This window comes from Macadamia integrifolia, chromosome 5 (genome assembly GCF_013358625.1).
Source record: "Macadamia integrifolia cultivar HAES 741 chromosome 5, SCU_Mint_v3, whole genome shotgun sequence".
NCBI lineage: Eukaryota > Viridiplantae > Streptophyta > Magnoliopsida > Proteales > Proteaceae > Macadamia > Macadamia integrifolia.
This window is the reverse complement of record NC_056561.1, coordinates 22,786,108-22,806,522: the sequence shown is the minus strand read 5'-3', so window position 1 is coordinate 22,806,522 and position 20,415 is coordinate 22,786,108. Positions and strand designations below refer to the sequence as shown.

General features: G+C 36.6%; 4 protein-coding genes across 13 annotated transcripts in view; 1 reads left to right on the top strand and 3 right to left on the bottom strand.

The window, feature by feature from the left end:
- The window catches only part of LOC122079432 (pentatricopeptide repeat-containing protein At5g24830), a 13,323-nt gene extending 11,633 nt beyond the window's left edge, over window positions 1–1,690 (bottom strand). For all 3 annotated transcript variants that reach the window (XM_042645893.1, XM_042645892.1, XM_042645894.1), the window contains exon 1: window positions 1,399–1,690. In XM_042645893.1, the coding sequence (XP_042501827.1) occupies window positions 1,399–1,506 (108 nt within the window). In that variant the 5' untranslated portion in view covers window positions 1,507–1,690. The remainder of the gene's footprint in view (window positions 1–1,398) is intronic.
- A 30-nt stretch (window positions 1,691–1,720) lies between these two features.
- Window positions 1,721–8,055, top strand: LOC122079433 (nascent polypeptide-associated complex subunit beta-like). 3 transcript variants are annotated; one of them, XM_042645895.1, is made up of 6 exons: window positions 1,721–1,870; window positions 4,197–4,264; window positions 5,764–5,912; window positions 5,996–6,052; window positions 7,237–7,275; window positions 7,729–8,055. In XM_042645895.1, exons 2-6 carry the CDS (start codon window positions 4,197–4,199, stop codon window positions 7,887–7,889), a joined length of 474 nt encoding a protein of 157 aa, XP_042501829.1. In that variant the 5' UTR covers window positions 1,721–1,870; the 3' UTR covers window positions 7,890–8,055. The 3 variants fall into 3 exon arrangements, with proteins under 3 accessions (XP_042501829.1, XP_042501832.1, XP_042501831.1); XM_042645898.1 differs by lacking the exon at window positions 1,721–1,870 and adding an exon at window positions 1,918–1,938; XM_042645897.1 differs by lacking the exon at window positions 1,721–1,870 and adding an exon at window positions 2,091–2,289.
- A 378-nt stretch (window positions 8,056–8,433) lies between these two features.
- Window positions 8,434–11,288, bottom strand: LOC122080349 (probable protein phosphatase 2C 55). The gene is made up of 4 exons (XM_042647303.1): window positions 10,708–11,288; window positions 10,240–10,585; window positions 8,993–9,136; window positions 8,434–8,889 (listed from the first exon to the last, which is right to left on the bottom strand). Exons 1-4 carry the CDS (start codon window positions 10,776–10,778, stop codon window positions 8,566–8,568), a joined length of 885 nt encoding a protein of 294 aa, XP_042503237.1. The 5' UTR covers window positions 10,779–11,288; the 3' UTR covers window positions 8,434–8,565.
- A 1,773-nt stretch (window positions 11,289–13,061) lies between these two features.
- Window positions 13,062–19,412, bottom strand: LOC122078188. 6 transcript variants are annotated; one of them, XM_042644071.1, is made up of 9 exons: window positions 19,339–19,412; window positions 18,753–19,188; window positions 18,468–18,632; window positions 18,235–18,317; window positions 17,473–17,564; window positions 15,238–15,336; window positions 15,041–15,137; window positions 14,552–14,732; window positions 13,062–13,611 (listed from the first exon to the last, which is right to left on the bottom strand). In XM_042644071.1, exons 5-9 carry the CDS (start codon window positions 17,491–17,493, stop codon window positions 13,536–13,538), a joined length of 474 nt encoding a protein of 157 aa, XP_042500005.1. In that variant the 5' UTR covers window positions 17,494–17,564; window positions 18,235–18,317; window positions 18,468–18,632; window positions 18,753–19,188; window positions 19,339–19,412; the 3' UTR covers window positions 13,062–13,535. The 6 variants fall into 6 exon arrangements, with proteins under 6 accessions (XP_042500005.1, XP_042500007.1, XP_042500006.1 ...); XM_042644073.1 differs by having other exon boundaries at window positions 18,235–18,309; XM_042644072.1 differs by having other exon boundaries at window positions 18,468–18,717; window positions 18,832–19,188.
- Between the last annotated feature and the right edge of the window lie 1,003 nt (window positions 19,413–20,415).

Genomic DNA, 20,415 nt, shown 5'->3' with positions numbered 1-20,415 from the left:
GGAACGACTAAATGGTATCTGACTGGACTTAAGACGGAAAATATAACTAAAATAATTTCTAATTTCTGAAACCTGAAGGCATCTTTTAAATTGAGGTACTAAAACCCAATTAAAAAAATAAAAAGGAAAGAAAGAATAAGACACAAGAAGTAAAGGTGGGAGAAAGCAATTCCAACGGCAGATTGTTGAACTAGAAAGCTCCCTTCAGACACCGAGAAATTAAGAAGAAAAACCTGATCCCACAAACTAATATAAAGTAAACACGCTGAAAAAACAGACTTTGCCTGCCTCAAGATGCAAATAAAAAAGAAAGAATCATTGGAAATAATTTAAATCAAAGAGGAAGTGAACAATGTGTTAGGAAATTCCTAGAATTGGTCAAACTATATAACTCTAAGGAGAATGAGAAAGGCATTCCGTTCATAAGAAATCCAACAAAACTTAGCAGCAATGCCCAGAAAATCACACAATGGATTCATGAAAGATTAACCATTGAGTCTCAGCATGAAATAAGTAAACAACTCCCTTCTTTGGATCGCCAAAGATTCAGACAATCAAACTAAGCTTGGAGAACGATGTACAAGAAGGCATAAGTAAAGCTATAAACCCATATTAATTCGACTATGTGAACATAGAGAAACCCATGAAATGTAAAAAGAAAAAACTAAAATCATAATCATCTCATAAAGAATGCCAACATTCAATCAATAAAGGCTTTCCTTTGTCTGATTGCTCGTTACCACTTAGTTTGATTGCAGGAGAAAAAAACGGAAAGGTCCGAACTAATTCTGCTTTCATTTCCCCGTATGGAGCACCGAGTTTCTTAAGGTCCTCTTTCATGTGGAATCGTACCAAAACCGCTACCCACTAGTCTCTGGGAGACTAAGATGCTCCGGAATGGAAATGAGGGAATGCCTACAATACCTGGGTTTAGTCGGATACAATTTGAGGGAATTTGTAGGTTCATTGATCAGGGTTTGACAGAAGAACTTTATAAGTTTCCAAAAACTGAAGATATCGGATCAAGAAATGGAATTTCAATCTTTAATCCAAACCCACCATGAACAGACAAAGGAAAAGCACAATAACAGAACAGGAATAAAATAAAATAAACAACCCATCAAGAAGCAGTCATTAGAAATTTTTACACCCATTTGTGCGGAGCCAATGTTGCATCTTGTGGGCAGAACGAGAAAAAAGTACCTTTCATGGCTTTTATCATCGATATAAAAGAATACCCAGAACAAATCTGAACTACCCAGAATTAGTTATACAAATCTCGTAATCAATCAATTAACCCAATACTCAAAAGACAGAAATGTAAGAAGAAAAGTAACAAATATGGTACTAGAGAGAGAGAGAGAGAGAGAGAGAGAGAGAGAGAGAGAGAGACTTGACCTCCCATTTGAGAGATATAGAGTAGTCAAACTTGCGTATTGTGTGACGGAACCACATCGGAAGAGAAACCATTGCAAGCTCAGCTCCTCCCATTGTTGCGAAGTTCATTATTTTCGTTGGGTTTTGTCTTGTAGCTCCATTCAAAACTCGTAATCATCGGTTGTTAACATGAGAGATGAAGAGGTTCAGACTCTAGAAACGAGATTTCTCAAATCGCCATTGCCGGGGATCTCACTCCGGATCTCCGGCGTGACACACTAAATATTACAGAGACTTCTTTCACAGAAAATTTAGAAAAGAGAGTAAATTGTAACTATTTAACTATTAAGAAATTCCACTGGGGGCATTTTCGGAAATGTACGACCTGATATATAGATTCGTTAATCCTTAGAGCGAGGTCTTCCCAGTTGTGCTTGCGGCGTCTAAAACCTCTGTAGCTTCTCTTATCTTTATACACAAAACCCTCGCAAAGGTATACTACGATAAACCGTCCTCTTCTTCTTCTGGGTTTCGATTCTGGTCTTGATTTCTAATTCCTCTGTAAGCATTTCGGTTTCTGTGTGTCTTCTTAGCTCTTTTACGGAGGAGTCTTATTCTGTAAGCTTAACTGTTGTTTGGGTTTATGTTTCTGGTTTTTAATGGTTTTCTCACTGTGATTTCGTTGAATGAGCTATTGATTCTGGAGATTTTAGGGTTTTGAATGCTTTGGCAGGGCTATTAGCTAGCGGAGGTTTTGATGGTTCCGTATAAGTATTGGACTGAAAAAAATTTGGGTTTTTCGATGTGAGGCTTGATGGGTTTTCTGTTTCTGCTTTTGCACCTGCCTGTCTCCTAGTTCTCTATTTATTGGTGTTGCTACAGCTCATGGGCGTTGATTGACTTCTTATTCATGTAAGATTTGGATCTGGTTGTTTGCTTGGCTGACATGTTGATATCACAATTGCTTGTATTACAAGTGTTATTGGGTGTGCTTGGATGCTGGTAGGTGTGAGAGTGCTAAAAATGTTGCATGCTTTTCAACCAAGTGATATTGGAAGTAATATGGAGTTATGGCCTTTAATGGGAAATTGTAAAGTTACATTAGTCGAAGTAATATGGAGATCAGGCTTTTAATGAGAAGCCTCATGTTAGACATGGGTTTACGTAGGCTGCTGGCATGCTTAGGACTCTTGACACATATTTAGTGCAATTTTTACCTTCGGTTCCATGCTTCTAAATGTTTTATAGAATATATTTTATATGTTTTCCAGAAGCAAAGGATGGTCACTTTGGCTGGAACCATCTAGGTTAATTGTTTAGGGGATTCTGCTATGGTAGTTGTCAGGTCTTGGATGTTTGCATCTCCTGATTCTAGATACACACTCTGACACCCAATAAGAAAGGGCGTACCCAGTGCACAAGGCTCCCGCCACTGCAAGGTCTGGGGAGGGTTAGAATGTATTCAGCCTTGCCCCCGCTTCACGGAGAGGTTGTTTCCTGACTCAAACCCACGACCGCTAGGTCACAATGGAGCAGCCTTACTGTTGTGCCGAGGTCCACCCTCTTTTGCTGTGGCACCCAACATCTGGCCAAAATCCTCCAGTAAAGCTCATATTAGTTGCTTTGCTGGTTTTCTGTTTTGATATGCTGAGACTGTTCGTTGGGGTTTCCTCTTTCCTGTTTCATTTTAATCTTTCCATAGTTTTTTCGATTCATTTTAGGCCCTCTTGTTTTGTTCTAAAGAATTTCTGCGCAAATGAGATTTCAGATGAAATTTTCCTCCATGTAAAAGTTCCTACTTCTAAGTTTTTTTTTCCCCCCTTTTTTTTTCAACTTTAAAACAAATATTGGAAAGTCCTATTTTACAATAACTTTTCTTTTTCCGACATTTTACATGGAAACCGATGGAGCCTTATGGGAAGAAGTTCCTTGATTTCTTTATTCAAGTCTGAGTTCAGAGGTTTCTTTTTTTTTTTGTTGGGGGGGGGGGGTTATTATGTCAGGGAAAGAACGGATTCATCTATTTCCATGCATAATTATGGGGCGACTAGGAGTTGGTGTATCTTGAACGAATTTTGTATTGACTGTGTCGGCTATGTGGATTAACTTGACCTTATTAATGTGTCAATGGAAACTCTAGATTTCATGGAATGGTTTTGTACTTTATCTATTAATAAGAATTCCTACAGGAGCTTCTGAGAAGATTTTATGTCTTGACATTGTCTCAGTGTTCATTTTTTGGCTGCATACAATTTGGTACATGTTCATTATTCTACCGTTGAGGATGAACTATTGTTGTTACGGTGCAGAGAATTTTATGGATAGGGCTCAAATTCTTTTTTGCTTCCTTTCGGAATGATTCTCTTTTCAACGATTGAACATAGGCCTTCCACGTTCATACTTTTTACACTTGAAAACTTGATCTCTACTTATTTTTCACATCTGTGGACTCTAGTCGATACTGTTTTAATCCTGTGAATTGTGATACTGGCTATAGTCTTGAACTATAATTATAGTCAAATAATTAGAAGCATCATTATTTGACAATTATGGTTGAGGAAATTGTGGGAAAATTTGTTAGTACTTCATTTAGGTTGAGTGATTCTAAGGGAATGAACGGTTAATAATATGAAGTCTGGGAAGAATACAGTTTACCCTATATTGAGGAAGATCGTCCTGTCAATTATGTAAAGGGAATTGTATCCCTATGAAGATTCTGTTTATGTTAATCTCTGCTCCCTTGCAAAGGTCCATTGGATATTTGTTAATAGCATCCGCAGTTGTTTTGGCATAACAAGGCATGTTCCTTCTCTGTGCAGATGGATCGGGAGAAGCTTATGAAGATGGCCAGTGCAGTACGAACCGGTGGTAAGGGTAGCATGCGAAGGTGGGTAACTTCTATCCACTTTCCACTTCTTATTTAAATGACTGTGGCAGTTCAGTTTGTAGAGTTATTTACTACAAGAAAGTATGATTAATTTTTGAAGAAATATTTCCAGTATTTTGAGAGGAAGTATGTGTAGGAGTGCTGTAGATTTTTTGTACTGTATCATATATATGAGGCCCAAATTCCATTCTGTATGTAGATTCTGAAGAACATGTGGATAGATGTTGGCAGCTATTATTGCTAGATTATTTTGAGACATGTTTCTCGCTATTAGAACTGCTGTTATTACTTATTAAAACTTCATTATGATTCCCATATGGGTTGAATTGCCTATTTTCCCATTTGATACTATGTACAAGTAATAGTACTATGCATAATCCACTGTGCTTCAGCTGGCATATGGCAGGAAAAGTTCTCTTAGGGTAGTGATGCAGATTAATCACCAAAAAAATGCTTGTTTTATTAAGAATAAGCCTAGGGTTGGGTTCCATACATGTTGGGCATTTGATTCCATGTGTTTTGAGTGTAATAAACCACTTTAATGGGTCTGAAATGGGGGCTAAAATGATGCATACGGGATTACTAGTTAGTTTCCATTTTCATTAGTTTCTTTTTTAATTGGGTTTGATTTAAGTTATATTTGTTTCCTTAAGAGTCAAGTTGTTAGTTGAGTCAAGTCATTAGTAGTTAGTTTCCTTTTTCAATTAGTTTCTAATTTTAGTTTTTAGTAACCATTGTATTAGGAGAATATTTGGTTTCCTTTTTGAGGAACCTTTTATTTTGTAATTCCCTCCCCCATCAACATTATAACTAAGAGGAGGAGGCTCCTAAAAAAGAGATGATTTTGATTAAAAAAAATTAATGGTTGTTGCTATTGTCTTCTTCATGAAGAGTTGTCTTGTGTTTGATCAAGGCTGATGGAATTGGTGTTTGATCTAATTGACTCTCTGCGGTGTGAAGCTCGAGAGGTTCTCTTTTAGTTACTCTCTCTTTTCTTCCATAGACTCAAGGTGTTCTAGATCTGATCTACTGTTACAGGTATTTAATTAATTTCTTTTCTCAGTTCTGTCCAAAGAAAGAGGATCGGTGAGCATAATTTTCTGGTTATGTCCAGAAAATTGTAGATTCTATTAACAAGTTTCAGAACCTGCCCAAACCTAATTCATCATTCCATTAGTCCCTTTATTATCTGCTTCTATTCTGATTTCTGAAACCCTATAATCTGAGATTGATATTCTTAATCTCAGATCTGATCTCATCCTTGTTATTAATATATTTTGAACTATTCTGTTATTTGATCAAATGTTCTCTGAGAATATCCTGCAACATTGGGACTAGGTTGGCTTGTCAATTCTAGTCTACATTAGGTAGTTTGGCAAATACTTGCTGATGCTTTCTCCTGAACAAGGGACCTGCTATTCCTGCATTCCGGGGGGGGGGGTGAATAATTTGAATTTTAATCCGTCTGATGTATTTACTATTTATGCTCTTGACAACAGAAAGAAGAAGGCAGTTCATAAGACTACAACAACAGATGACAAAAGGCTCCAGAGCACCCTAAAGAGAATAGGGGTAAATGCCATCCCTGCCATTGAGGAAGTCAACATATTCAAGGATGACATTGTCATCCAATTTCTAAACCCCAAAGGTACAAACCAGCTAGACATGAGATGTGTGGCCATTTGTACATACCTTTCTGTATTTGCTAATTGTATTTTTTGTATGTTTCAGTTCAAGCATCGATTGCTGCCAACACTTGGGTTGTTAGCGGTTCTCCTCAAACAAAAAGTATTGTCTCCTTCCTTTGCTGCATTCTCCATATAAGTGTATCTTTGTCAGTCTGTCCTACCCATATGTAGTTGTAACTTAGATGATACATGTGTGATGTGACTAACAAATTCCAATAGAGGTCTTGAATTAGATTACGAATTAGTGGAATTATTTATCTAACAAAGTTGTTTAATAATGTTATGAACATAAGAAAAAATGCCAATTAATTGGAGGAGAAGCATTGTGGTTCCGATATATAAAAGTAAAAATGATGTACGAAGCTATAATAACCATAGAGGAATATAATATATTAGCCAAACTATGAAACTATGGGCGAGAGAGATTGAAAACCAACAAGAAAGTAATATTTCAGGTAATCTATTTAGTTTTATGCTAGGAAGATCAACAACGGAAGCTATTTTGTTTATGGTAGAGAGATACTGCTAAGTGAAATTTCAGGTACCTAGGTTCAATCATAAATAAATGAGAAATATAGGATAATGTAGTACAAAGAACTAGAATGTGTGATTGTACAATCAACAATGATGTATGGAGTTGAATGTTGGGCCGCAACAAAACAATATATAAACAAACATAATGTAAGCTGAAATGAAGATGTTGAGGTGAATGACTGGTTAAAGTAGAATATTTAAATTCAGGAATGAACAAATTAGAGCTAATTTAGGAGTAGCTCTGATACATATTGAGCTGCAAGAAAGTTTTTTGAGGTGGCATGGACATGTGCAACGGATGCCTTCAAATGCTCTAATACGGAGAGGTGATTTGATTCAAGATTGAAGGAGGAGCTAAAAGAGTTGGGGTAGGTCTAAAATGATACTAGAAGTGGTGAGGAAAAAACATTCATAGTTTAATGCTAATAACAAGTATGAATTTGAATAGAGCTAAATGGTGAAAAAAAGATTCATGTGCTCTTTATTGGATCCTCTTTATTTTAAATCTGTCCAAGTGATTATTTCAATTGTATGATTGTTACCATTTTGCTGATGTCTTTGCTGGCGGTGGCCGCCTATTTATTTTTCATCTGACCCAATATTTCATTTGTGCAATTGCCACCGTTTTGCTGATGCCTTTGCTGGCGGTAGCCTCTTTATTTTTCTTTCAGTTTGCTTGTATTTATTTATTATTATTATTTTTTAAATGTTATTTTTAAGTGGCTAACACCTGAATTTCTTCTGCTCCAGAGTTGCAGGATCTTCTCCCCGGAATCATCAACCAATTGGGTATGCCCGCTCTTGTCTCTTCCTGCTGTCTTCAATTTGCATTCATTTGTCTATTCATTTTACTTTTAGAAATTACTATATATGAGGATGCTCATTAATTCTTGCTCAAGTAGCCAAGGTTTCTTCTGGCTCTCTGGGCAATGGGTATTGTTGTAGGATTGTTCCATCTGCAATAGGTTCCTCTTGTAGCTCTGCTGAAACATGTGTTCCAGTTTTTGCTCAAATACTAATAATACCATAATGGTCTAATTGGTCCTTTTCCATCATGTGGGTGTATTTCATATATTGTTCCATCTGTAATAGTTCCCGATCTTAGCTCCACTAGTATTATTTTGATAAATATTGAAAATCGATGGCAGAGTTATTCATTTTAGGTTTGAAGCGCTGAACTCTTACTTGAGGGACCAAGTTTGTTGTTCCATTGGTTGATTATTCTTTGGGTTTATTTTTCAGGGCCAGATAACTTGGACAATCTGAGAAGGCTGGCAGAGCAGTTCCAGAAGCAAGCACCAGGGGCAGGTGCAATCCAAGAGGAGGATGATGATGATGAAGTCCCAGAGCTTGTGGCCGGGGAGACATTTGAAGCTGCTGCCAACGACGGTCAAACATCCTAGAGATTCTGAACAATTTCCTCTATTTTTTTCCTTGGTTTTTTTGGCCTCCCTTTCCCCAAGTATTAGGTTTCTCCCTTCTTTTCTTTTTTGGGTTAAATTACTGATCTATTTAATCTTTTTGGACCTACTTGTGATATACAAAAAATCAGTTATTTTGGTTTTGACATATCAGAAAGAGTAGAGTCTGCATCACACTACACCTGTACGCGATCATAAAGATTTCGTCCATATTTAACCTCATTTTAATCCTTGAGCCTTTGTTTTTTCCATGTTTTTCCTTGAAGCCCCCTGTTTCATCACATAGTATGATAACTTTTGTCTGAATCATGTTTCCATGGAGGAACTCTGAATTGAGTAGAGGAAAGACTTGAGAAAAAGAAAAAAGTGGAACTGGAAACATGATTCAAACAATGATACAACACATGATATAAATCTAACTAAATATGGTTATCCAGAGCATACAACCAGCATTGAATGAACTGAAAGAGCTCAAAACCCATGTAAGGGGTTTTTTTTTTTTTTTTTTTTTTTTTAATATCAACTGCATCAAGCAGGCCTCTTGTTACATAATTCAGCACTTGGTGACAAAGAATCAGTAAAAAAATCATGTACAGCCAAATATCTGGCGAGTCTCAACTCTCAAGTCTCAACTATTTATAATCGTCAAATCAGTACGTTAACAAGTGTCAGTACGTTCACAAATTTCGCCGAATGATGAGACAACATGAGCAACAACCACTGTTATATCATCTTTTTTGCCACCAGGATGGTAATAACCAGCGTTCTCTGCAGAGATTGAGAAGGGACTCTCACGATTGCAGTCTCTGGAACTCATCTCTGCTTCTTTAGCAATCAGCCGAGCCACAAAGTATGGATACATCCCAATGAGATCAGTAAATTCTGTTACAATCTCAAATATTTCTTGTTGGAATAGGTTGTCAAATAGTCCATCAGTGCCTGCAACAATGATATCTCCTTCTTCAACTTCAACTTTGGATTCCTGTTTCATTCAAATTAACAACAAAAGACAAGTTAAGTAGAGGGTTTTATAAAATAAATTGGTCTCAATAGAAGATGAGTCAATTTGTAAATATAATACTTACAATAGCAACACTGGGATTGTCACTATGTTTCCCTAGTTGAAATGGGCAATTGAACCGGCGTTGTTGCGAGGTGGTACAATAAATGAGTTCTTCCCCTCTGATCACTATGAAGCCACTGTCTCCCACGTTAGCGTAATGTAAGCACTGTATTTCATTAAAAAAAAAAAAAAAAAGGAGGAGAATAATGTAAGCATTGTGCACCCAGATGAAGTTTGAATTGTTGAAACAGATTACAAATGAAAGAAGTATTTACATTTAGCTCATCACCTATTAGGTGGATCATAGGGGTGTCAAAGCCTAACCAAACCAATGAAACCAGCCAGAACTAAGCCAATATAGCCCAAACCGCACTAACCCTTATTGGATCTACTTTGGACTAGATATTACACATCTGAAACTAAACCAAACTGTGCGAACCATCTTAACCCGAACCAAAATCAAGTGGAAAAATGGATTATAACCGAACCAAACGATATAGTCCAATACCAGCACAAAACTCATTAAGAAGCCTATTTTTTCCCCAAATTTTGCATACATATATGTCAAAACCGAACCCGAAGCAGATCAAAACAAGAAACAAGTCAATATGAGAAATCGACCCCAAATCGAACCAAAACTGAACCCTCCAGACAGAAACTTCTGATATTGATTTGGTTTCAGATTCACCTTAAAACCAATTCATCCCAGGCCGAAACCGTCCCAAACTGACCGGTTGACAGTTCTACTGGATCATTAGAAAGATAACCCAGAACTACCTCGAATGTCATGATGGCCGAGGGATCTTCTATCTCACATGGATTAAACAATGACTGCAGATATGGCAAATCATGATTTACATTGAACCACAAACCCTAAGCATCATAAACTGCAAGACGTTTCTCACATGGATCAAAGAATGTAGATATGGCAAATCATGGTGCGCATTAAAACCTAAACCCTAAGCATCATAAAATGCAAGTGATTTCTCACATGGATCAAACAATGCAGATATGGGAAATCATGATACACATTAAACCCTAAACCCTAAACATCATAAAATGCAAGGGATTCTCACATCGATCAAACAATGCAGATATGGAAAATCATGGTGCACATTAAACCCTAAAGCCTAAGCATTATAAACTGCAAGCGATTTCTCACATGGATCAAACAATGGGTGTATATTTAGCAAATCGTTATGGACACAAAACCCTAAACCCTAAAATATTTGACATGAAACTAAAAAACGCAGAAAAGGAAGAACTTACATTATCATCTGACATGGCTACGATACAAGCAGTTGAAGACCCTTCAGAATGGGTGTTTGAGAAGGCCTCTTCTAATACACTCAAAGGATTCACAGCAGAACCCACGACTTCATCTTCAACCGCCATTACACAATTGGACATGAGTTCCCGAGCATATTTTCCAGCATCAATTCCCTTCTTAGCCCATGATCCGACACCATCAGCAACGCCGAATACTTGTTGATTTTCACAGATGAAGTGAGCATCTTCCCCTTTAGGTTTAAACTCATTCTCTTTGGGTATATAAGAAGAACCCATGAACAAATTCAAGTGACTCTTTCTTCCAATAGAAACATCATCATCAATCCTGAAACAATATTTGTAACGAGATCATAAGTTAAAACGTTGAAGAACTATAGCCATATTAGAACAATTTAAAAAAGAAAAATCTGAATAAAAGAGTTAAAGGAAGGAGAAGTTCTAACGTACTCATTCAGAATAGCTGTTGCAATCGAATCCAAACTGGAAAGACGACGAAGCTTTGATGGTCTTTCAGTCATTCTGAATCACTTCTGGTCTTCCTCGTATGAACAAACACTTGATGGAGAATGAAGAGAAGTAGAGAACAAGGACTTTTTTGCAGTTCGACCCACAAAACCCTAATTTCCGATTCTCGTATACTGCTAAAGATCTCAAGAAAGAAAAAATTAGAAACTCTGATCTCCCTTCGTACCTTAGCTTGAGGCCCAAGCTACTTATAACAATCGTAACGGTAAAGATATTTGAGTCCGCGCCAAGCAGAGTGATTTGATAGTTTCAGATATCGGAATCGTGAATAGGATAGGTCTCAATAAGAAGATCCGATCTTGCTTGGACATATTTACCCTTGATTTGAATTTAAACTGATTATTTTAATTGTTTTAATCCTAGGTTCGTACCAATACACAGATACGGACCATACGGTATTGCCCCATGACCAATACCGATTCGAAACCTTGAGCTGGAGCTCGGTTCGGATCAGTATTGGGGCGTATTGGGGGGATTGGACACAGTTAGTCAGTTACCCTGATATTAATTTTTTTTTAAAAAAAAAAATTGATGTTTTAACCTTCTTACCCTTCTCTGTATCACTTTATCTATAGGAGTCAATTTATCTATTGGCTGTGTTTGGTAGTCAAGAGAAGAAAATTACACTTTTTTTTAGTTTAAAAATTTCTCCTTATACTTGGCATGTCCCGCAACAAGACAAGATTCATTTTTAACTTTAAAAAATCTTACAAAAAACATAAGAAAAACATGAGAAAATACAAAAACTTTTCTTTTCTTTTCTTTTCCTCTCTTTTAATAGTAAGCAAACACACATTTTTTTTCTATTTTCTTGTCATTTCTTTTTCTTTTTTTTTTTTTTTTTTTTTTTTTTTTTTTCTTTTTTGTCTAATAGTAGCCAAACACACATATTTTTTCTCCTCTTGGCTACCAAACACAGCCATACTGATTCAACCAGAAGATTCTCCCAATACGGATATGATCGGTTGAACTAGATTCTTTTTTCTTTTCTTTTACTCTTGACCACCAAACATAGCCCTAAATCTGACTTTCACAACCTTTTTTGATAGGAGTAAGATCCTCTCAAGTGAAGAATTCTCCTAATGAGCTTTCAATCTGCGACATCTGACAATGAGGGAATCCAACGGTTGAAAGATCCCCTAACCAAAAACCACACTCATCCACCCCACTTTATCCGACAACCACCTACCCAACCCAAACCCAACGCTCTTGAGCCTCTCCCTCCCGTTTCCTTCATTATGAGCCCACGCCCAAGCCCAAACCCAAGCTCAGAATGACCCACATAATGCTCATTCTAGCTCATGGCTGGTCGGAGAGATAAATATTGTGGGTCATGACCTATGGCTTCCGTGCCCAAGCCCACCCAACCCAAAGTCTGGATCCCCTTCCCTTCAGATAACCATCCCACCCCACCCCACTCTATGGGGTGTGAGAGAAAAAATATATTAGAAGAAGATTTTTTTTTTTTTGGGTAGGAAAAACTATGAAGACTTGAAAAGCTGACAATTGTAAACAGAATATTATCCCAAAAAATACAAGAAAAAATCTATAAACAAAGAAAAGGACCAACGAAGGGGCCCACACAGTAGATGGGTTTTCTAGGTTTTATGGCTAGGTGCATCATTTTGCCGCCATTCATGTCTTCTAAACAGGAGAGCCACGACCAGAGAGAATTAAGCACTCAATTCCCCATCTAATAAAAAATCGATGATACACCTAATTGTGCAGTGTGGAACAGTTTTGAGTATGTAAGAATCGATCTTCATTAACTACATGAAAATTTCAACCAAATTAAATCATTTATCCTCTTATAAAAATGTAAATCTCAAATATGTTTAATTTTTTGGAAAAAAAAATTAAAGCATTAACCCGTCCCATAACGAAGTTGTTGAATTTGACCCTCCAACCCTCCATATGAGAAATCATTTATTTATTTATTTTTTTTCGGTCTCTTTCTGTGCAACCAAATGCACCAAATGCAGAATCAGGAAATTTAGTGAACATCTATACTGATCATTAGACAATGATAAAAACCATTCTTTAGGCTATATTTGGTTGTAAAAGAAATTAAAGTGAAAGAAAATAAAATTTCTATACTTAAAAATATATGTATATATACATACTATATATATATATATATATATAATCATTACCCATGTGACTTTAACATTAAATTCAAATTCAAAATCCTTTGATATAATATGTAAAATAAAAATTATATATAAAATATATCATTACCAAATATGATTAAAAATTAAACAGTTTATGCAATCATATGAAGAAATGATCATAAACATTTTCTTTTAAAATATAAAAATTTCAATTCCCTATTCCCATTGCAACTAAATAACCAAATGGAGCTTTAAGGATGACTCAAAACAGATTCACTGAGTACACTGGAGAACCATAATAGAAAAAAGTCTTCTAACCCAGCATTACAAACACCCCACCACCCGCCCCCCCCCCCCCCCCCCGGGCGCCCAAAAAAGAAAAATCTCCCAATGTGGTGACCCCGTGGGCCAGCGACTTCATTGCTCTTTTCTGTCAATTGATAGCTACAAGACTATTCAAAACATTAAGGGCTTAGATTCAGCAAACCAGTAAGATCATTCAAAAAGCTCAGCTCTCGTTTGCTAACTGTGGGCTCCCCAGGTTCAGAGACATAACGGAGAACATAAGAGAGAGGATATATATATATATGGCTCTGAACCAATCAACTTCTGTTGCAATAAATTGTTGATGTTCCTCGCCTACCCTCCCTGATGCTCAACCTTTCTTTTAATGGCCAGTGTGAAGTAGATGAGAATCATCGTGCCAATGCTGGACCTGAACCCACCAAATCAAAGAACCAGACATCTTTAATTAGATAAATATAAAATGAGGGGATCTCTCCTCAAATGAAAGATTCCAATTGATTCTTCTAAAATATGGTGCACCCAATAAATATCAATTAAGAGCTTGCTGGCTTCATGTCTCCTCTTACATCTACAAAGCCAGCAAAAGAAATGAAGTCTAATGCTATCAATATCAAGTGCCCACACCGCATTTAGTGGTCATGAATCAATCACAGATCAACAGAAATTTATTAGTGTATGATGGTTCCTAGTCACAATAACCTTTAGGTGATGGCCCACATTTTTTCATGCAATTGATTCTTCTAATAGCTGTTACAGCCCATTAGTACTTATTCATTAGTGTATCATGATTCCTTAGTACCATAACTATAGGGGATGACCCACAAATTTTAATGCAATATCTAATGATCAGCTGTCACCATTATATTAGGTGATGGCCCACAATTATGTATGCATATAATACTTCTAATCAGCTGTTATAGGCCTTAAAAAAACAATATTAATCCAGTGTTGATTGGATATCCAGTTGCTTTTTCACAGAAGTTGATTGGGCCCAAACCATCAAATATTTGGCTGGCAGAAGTTGCAGCGAGTTGACTTGGATTCTGCTTGACTTTCAATTTTGGCCAGGTTGGACCTCAAATTCATGGAGAGAAGTTGTGAACTAATTAATATTTTTTAGGGGTTGACCCTCAAATTCATAGGCATACCAAGATTCACTTAAATGGGGTTGCTACTTGATAGCTGGGTTGGGTCAATAATATTGCAACCCTATCATTTGTTGGGACAACTGGAAGCACCTTCAATCATTCATTTCGATATTTTGGCTTCATTATTTCCAGATTTTAGAAAGAGGAAGGAGAGGCCATGGCAACTTTCAGTAATGAATTAGCGAGTGTGCATGCACTTACACTGTTGCAAAGAAGAGAAGGATCTTCCTTGGATTGGGGGATATAAGGCGATTGAGTCTCTTACTCCGCCCATCACTTGCCTCCATGAGATTAGGACCATTGAGGGTGGCTATGGTTGTGGCTGTTGTGCAAGCTTTGGTAGTGATCAATGGCTGCTTCAGTGGCTCCAACTGCGAATACACTGCAAAAGGGATGATTTAGCCATATCAGCATGCAAACAGAGTCATGTAACCTAAATCCCAAAAAAAAAAAAATTGTCTCCCTTGGGCTCTTGGTGTTTGATCTCCAATTTATTGATATTTTTATTAATAGCTAGAGTCATCTGCTTAGATCATATCTGATTGCAGCAGACTCATGAATTGGGAAGTGATACAAAATCTAGAAGTGATAGGGAAGATGTTAATTTCTATAACCTCCATAAATAAGGATTATTATTTCTAAATCAATGGGAATCACAATCTCTAACATTATTAATGAGCCAGTCCGCACCTTTCAAAAGAATCTTTTTTGATGGTTCATCTATATCTTCCTCTTCAGCATGACACCGTCTCTCTATCCGAAAAGAACCTTTTCGTGAGAGTTTTCTCTAGAGAAGGAAACAATAAATAAGTTATGGGGTCTGGGAAGGGTGTGGGAACGAAATGCAATTAAATCACTTGAGACTTGTATAGGAATTCGTTACTTACAGTCATTTTTGGGCTTCCTGAGCTTTTGTCTGTCAACTGTAGTAAGCTCTCAATATCCAACACGACATTAGCAGTTTTATCCACTGCTGTAGATTGACCCTAAAACATAGAACAACTGATCAAAGGAAAAATCCAAAAACAATGGCATCAAAACAAGTTATTCTTTTGTTTTTTTTTTTTTTACAGAGTTGTTCTAGTACAAGATTTAATTTTCATTTTTCAAACCAAAGTTTCCTGTTTGGGAGCAGGAAAATGTAAGAAACCAAGTTGCTAATCCCTTTATTATTGGATGTGGTGACCTCAAAGATATACACGTGTGCCACCACCAATACTAGGCTCCAAGCTATGTGGTAATTCACAGCCAAAAGCATTCTGCCATGTGGCCAAAAAAGGAGTTGTAAAAACTCATGGGATGTTATTGACGGAGACATGGCATGCAGAGCAGCCACTATGGATAATGTGGATGACAGCACCGTACATGTGGTCAACCATGAACCCCATTCTAAAATCCTACACAAATAGTGTTGGAAAACCTCAGCTTTGAAACCACCGAAGTATTATTTCTAAATAGTATAGCTCAAAATTGGTGTACATTAAATGTACGTTGGATCAACATGAAAATTTCTTACCTGAAGCAACCCAATTCTCACGGTCAAAAGCTTATAACTTGCTGTTCATTGCACTTCTTGATTAAGAAAAACGTACTACATCAGATAATTAAGGACATCTAGGTGAGTATATCTTCCTCCCGTATATTAATTAAAAGTTTATGACTCCCAGATGGAGTCCATTTGAGTGACCCTGAAGGATTATTCCACGGCTTATGAAACAAGTCATGGGCTTCTATTTAAAAATATATTAGTTTAAGTCTGAAAGATCTCTTTGAAGATCACAGAGGATTAAAAAAATTAAACCATCTTACTAAGTGCTATTATAGTTAATGGCATACTCAATGAACTAGTGGGTAGTCCAACTTAATAAAATAGAACTAAACACAGAAAGACGTGCGCCAACCATTTGCTCCCCACATGAGTGTTCTAAGAAGTTTATTATTAAGTAGAAGGGAATGTTATCCCTTCATAGATTTAATTATTGCTTTAATTATTGAAAAAATAATTAAATCTTGTAACTCTATAATTAGCTTGTGTTGATCAGTGTTTTCCATACATATACTGTATGCTGTAGATTTCTTGCTTTATCCTTTAATAGTGAAAGGGATTATAATTCAAAAGATTTCACTATAAAGAATTGCAGATCTTCTTTCTGAAAAGAAGCTGAAACTTCAACATATGTTGATGGTTTGGATCTATTTATTGAGGCCCATACTCATGTCATGCCTAATTTCTCCAGTTGATGACTTGTTCAGAAAAGGGCAAAAAAAACCCGCAATGACCAGGAGGATGAAATTTCCATCCTCCATATATGAAATAATGACAAGTGTTACCAGTTCCTATTTTAATAGTTGGATCAGATAGAAGTTTGGAAAAGGTGCTAATTGGTCATGGTGGTAAGGCTGAATGCAAAGGTCAATTCATTGGAATAAGAATCCAGTTAGCTGGGGTCTATAGCTATAGCCTCTTCACTTGGTGTTTTTGCACCTTACCATGTGCACACACGTCCACAAGAGGAAGCCCAGAAGCCTAACCCTTAGCTTCTCCATAAGTCCATATCAAATGCCACATGTAATTTTTAGCTGCCAGAAGGATGAAAATTTCCTGTCCTCTTGTGGGTCATACTAATGCAAACTTCCATTGTCAGTTCTCAGTATGAAGATCTCTATCACTAACCTTCAATTAAATGTTGTCTAACTTGCAAACATCTCATGTAAGAATAGCTACGATAGTTTAGTCAATTTGTTCTTAGAATTAAAATGTCTGTACTTTCTAGCTTTGTCAACCAAGTATGAATGAGGGATCATGGTTGATGCTATCAGGTTGAAGCCGGGATTCATAAACCTGTAGCCAAACCCTTTTAGGGATAGTTTCCATAAACAGTCAAGAACCTATGATGAGCATGAGCAGCACTTGGGCAGAGAAGATAAACCCCAAATAGGACCCACTAAAAGCATTTAACCCTGGGTCTGGATTCCCCTTCCCTGCATGTATGGACACCTAGTTTGTCTTGTCCTCATATTCCCTTTACAATACTAAAGCAAATTTACCAAAGATGCAAAACTGAAAGAAAAAAGGCAAAGAGATACAACGAGGAAAGAACCAAAGGGGATGTCCCACTGACCTGCATCAGAGCTTCACCCATCTCAACCGAAAAAGACCTCAAAGACCTCTTTCCCTCTCTCCGGGTCCCTTTCTTTCTCAGAGGTTAAGTTCCTGCGTCAATAAATGAAAACATTTTAATCTCCTCATATTCAGAAACCTCCCACGACTATCCACCATTTCACCTTTTCTGATTCCCTTTCATTTTTCTTTTCTAATTTCAGAGGAATAAGCACAGGAAAAGGTTTTGGGGGGGTTTTTAAATTTCTGTAATTGAAGTCAGACAGAGAACTAACGCCGTTAAATTTTTTAGGATTGAACAGCTCATTGCCTCATTCCATCCACCCAACCAAGCAAACTAACTATAATCACCAGAATACCCTGCACTCTCTGCTTATTCACATCAACACCCCACCGTCAACAAGTGGCTCACATGCAGCGAATGACTGAATAGTGTTCGGTACCAATTAAAGTGGGCCCTACGCCAAAAAGGCCGTGGGGCATTACGGAATCGGACATTCTTGATGCGTGGCACAAAGTCAAACACAGTCAGACTCATACATAATTTCTATTTTCCATGGCAAGACTCCTCCAAAAACTAGGATAAACTAAAATAAGTAGATCGGGCTTTCTTGCAAATAAAGAGAATATGATGAGGGAATTGCAATTAATTTCAACCAATGGAAGCTACCGAAGAAGGAGTACCGACTGACCTGAATGCCGTTATACCAAATAAAGACTAACCTGAATGCCGTTAACCCAAAAAAAAAAAAAAAAAACTAACCTGAATGCAGAGGCGAGAGCAGTTCACCGTCAGCGAAAACTCGCCGAGCTTTCCTCTCTGATCATATGTTGGTTCCTGAAATACTGGAAAACAAAATATCAGTTTTATCTTTTGAAATGAGATGAGAAATTTTAACGCGATAATTTTTTTAAGAGAGCGATACGTGTGTGGGGCATTATTATGCAAAACCGCCATTGTAGAAAATAACAATAGAAGTACATGTAGGGATTAACATTTACAAGAACAGATTCGATCTGAGAAGCTACGACGAAGAAGATCTTTGAGGAATCAACGAACTTCGATTTTCGCAACGGAAATCAAGAATTTGAAGATTCTGTTTCTTCTTCCTCTATTTATAAGAACGATTGAATCTATTTTCTTACAAGGAATTTAAGAATCTGAGAATTAAGAGAAAATTTCGGAGCTTAAAAGACCACAAAGTTGCAGAGACGGAGAGAGAAATAGATTCTGGATATCTGATATCTGAAAAAGAAAAGCGAAAAAGAAAGAAGCTTTACCGCTATCAAAGTTTGGTATTCTTATCAAAATTTTAAGCGATTTCACTATGAAAATACATTTCCAAGAGAGAAAGCGTACGGATGAGGGTTGCATTGAAAGCAACGGCAAACTATCTGAAATTCTTAAACAAATAGAAGAGAGAAGGAGGAACGGCTCTCTGTCTTCTGTGTCCACCATTAAAATATCTCCGTTAGATTCAAGATTCTCAGATTCGAACGCGCATTCCAAGCGTTTAAATGAAACAACGAATTTCCCAAGAATAGTAGCAGTGAAGATGTCCAACGACCTTTTTCCCTAAATAAAGATAATGGAAGACAAACACAACGACCACACAAGAGAGAGAACGAGAGAGAGAGATACCTTCTTTTGAGGCGATCTGAGCAAGTGAGACAGCCAAACTCAGGGAGAACAACACCAATATTTCATTTATGACTCCTGTAAAGAAATCAAGAAATTGGCTCAAAATTGAAAGAAATCCAGAGTTTCAACTTCAAATCAAAATTTCGGAATAAAAAAAATTCTCCATTTTCATGGATTTTTCAACCGGGAAGCTTAAACTGCAAATGATCTTCGCAATGCAGCTACCTCTGCTCCTTGATTCTCGCTTCAGCTTCAACAGAAGTAACAGTGACCAGTGTCAACTCTCTCTCTCTCTCTCTATGGCGATTAGCGACCATCCACTTAACGGTGTAACGGAACCATCGTTAAATAGTCAGAGCGAATCGAAATTGGCCTCAAGTTTTGACTATTAAATCTTCGGTTTGGTTTGGTTGATTCGGTTCGATTTCAAACCAGAAAATCCTCAGTTTCAAATGGGTCAAAAACCACAAATTGAACTGAATCTTCATTACATCAATCCTATTATATCCATAAAACTCTTCGTTTTTTGAGAATTTAGATTTCTAAATGATGTTGAACATATTAATTGTAGTTTCTCTAAATGAATTTGTAAAAGAACTTATAGAATATGATTCAAATTAAAACTTAAGTCAAATCAGATAATGCAATCTAATCCTAATCAAATAATTAAAACTGAAATAAAATCAAATAGTTCTGCTAATAGTGAGATGGTCTGGTTTTAATTCTGGTTCGTAATGTTTTTTTAAGTTTTAAATGGTCTTCATACCAAAACACCAATCAATTAAGCCAAAGAAAGTACTTTTTTTTTTTAAACTCATGTAGTGAGCTCGTACACAATCTTTGAAATTTAAATCCCATGGACTTAATCCCACATTTGAATATGGTTTTATCTTTGACCGACAAGAATGAATAGTGAGTGTAATAAATAAATAAATGTTCATATATAGATACTCAGGTTGTATTTGGTAATCATTCAGTTTCAGAAATGACTTTTCATGTCAGAAATAGAATTTTCAATTTATGCGTTGAAATGTCATTTTAAAACAAAAAAATAATGTTTGGTGACCTTATTTCTTGAACGATTACCTTAACTGTTCATTTTTTTGTATTTGGAACGAAACCAAAATGACGGAACAAGGTTTTGTTATTCCGTCATTCTCGTTTCTAGCGTTTTTTTCCTCTTTTTGTTCCAAAATAACCGAAAAACATCAACTTGACACTAGACTCTTCTTCTTTTTTTTTTTTTTTTTTTTTTTGTTTATCCATAGAACAAAAAAACATTAGAAACATTTTTCTAGATGA

Excerpts from the sequence above, each read along its gene's own strand:
- LOC122079433 (XM_042645895.1), top strand. The coding sequence starts at position 4,197 with ATGGATCGGGAGAAGCTTATGAAGATGGCCAGTGCAGTACGAACCGGT. Across the intron at positions 4,265-5,763 it reads GGTAAGGGTAGCATGCGAAG|AAAGAAGAAGGCAGTTCATA; the intron begins GTGGGTAACTTC and ends TCTTGACAACAG. Across the intron at positions 7,276-7,728 it reads CGGAATCATCAACCAATTGG|GGCCAGATAACTTGGACAAT; the intron begins GTATGCCCGCTC and ends TTTATTTTTCAG.
- LOC122080349 (XM_042647303.1), bottom strand. The coding sequence starts at position 10,778 with ATGACTGAAAGACCATCAAAGCTTCGTCGTCTTTCCAGTTTGGATTCG. Across the intron at positions 10,586-10,707 it reads GCAACAGCTATTCTGAATGA|GATTGATGATGATGTTTCTA; the intron begins GTACGTTAGAAC and ends ATATTGTTTCAG. Across the intron at positions 8,890-8,992 it reads ACAATCCCAGTGTTGCTATT|GAATCCAAAGTTGAAGTTGA; the intron begins GTAAGTATTATA and ends TGAATGAAACAG.
- LOC122078188 (XM_042644071.1), bottom strand. The coding sequence starts at position 17,493 with ATGGGTGAAGCTCTGATGCAG. Across the intron at positions 15,138-15,237 it reads CAGGAAGCCCAAAAATGACT|AGAAAACTCTCACGAAAAGG; the intron begins GTAAGTAACGAA and ends TTCCTTCTCTAG. Across the intron at positions 14,733-15,040 it reads AAAAAAGATTCTTTTGAAAG|TGTATTCGCAGTTGGAGCCA; the intron begins GTGCGGACTGGC and ends TCCCTTTTGCAG.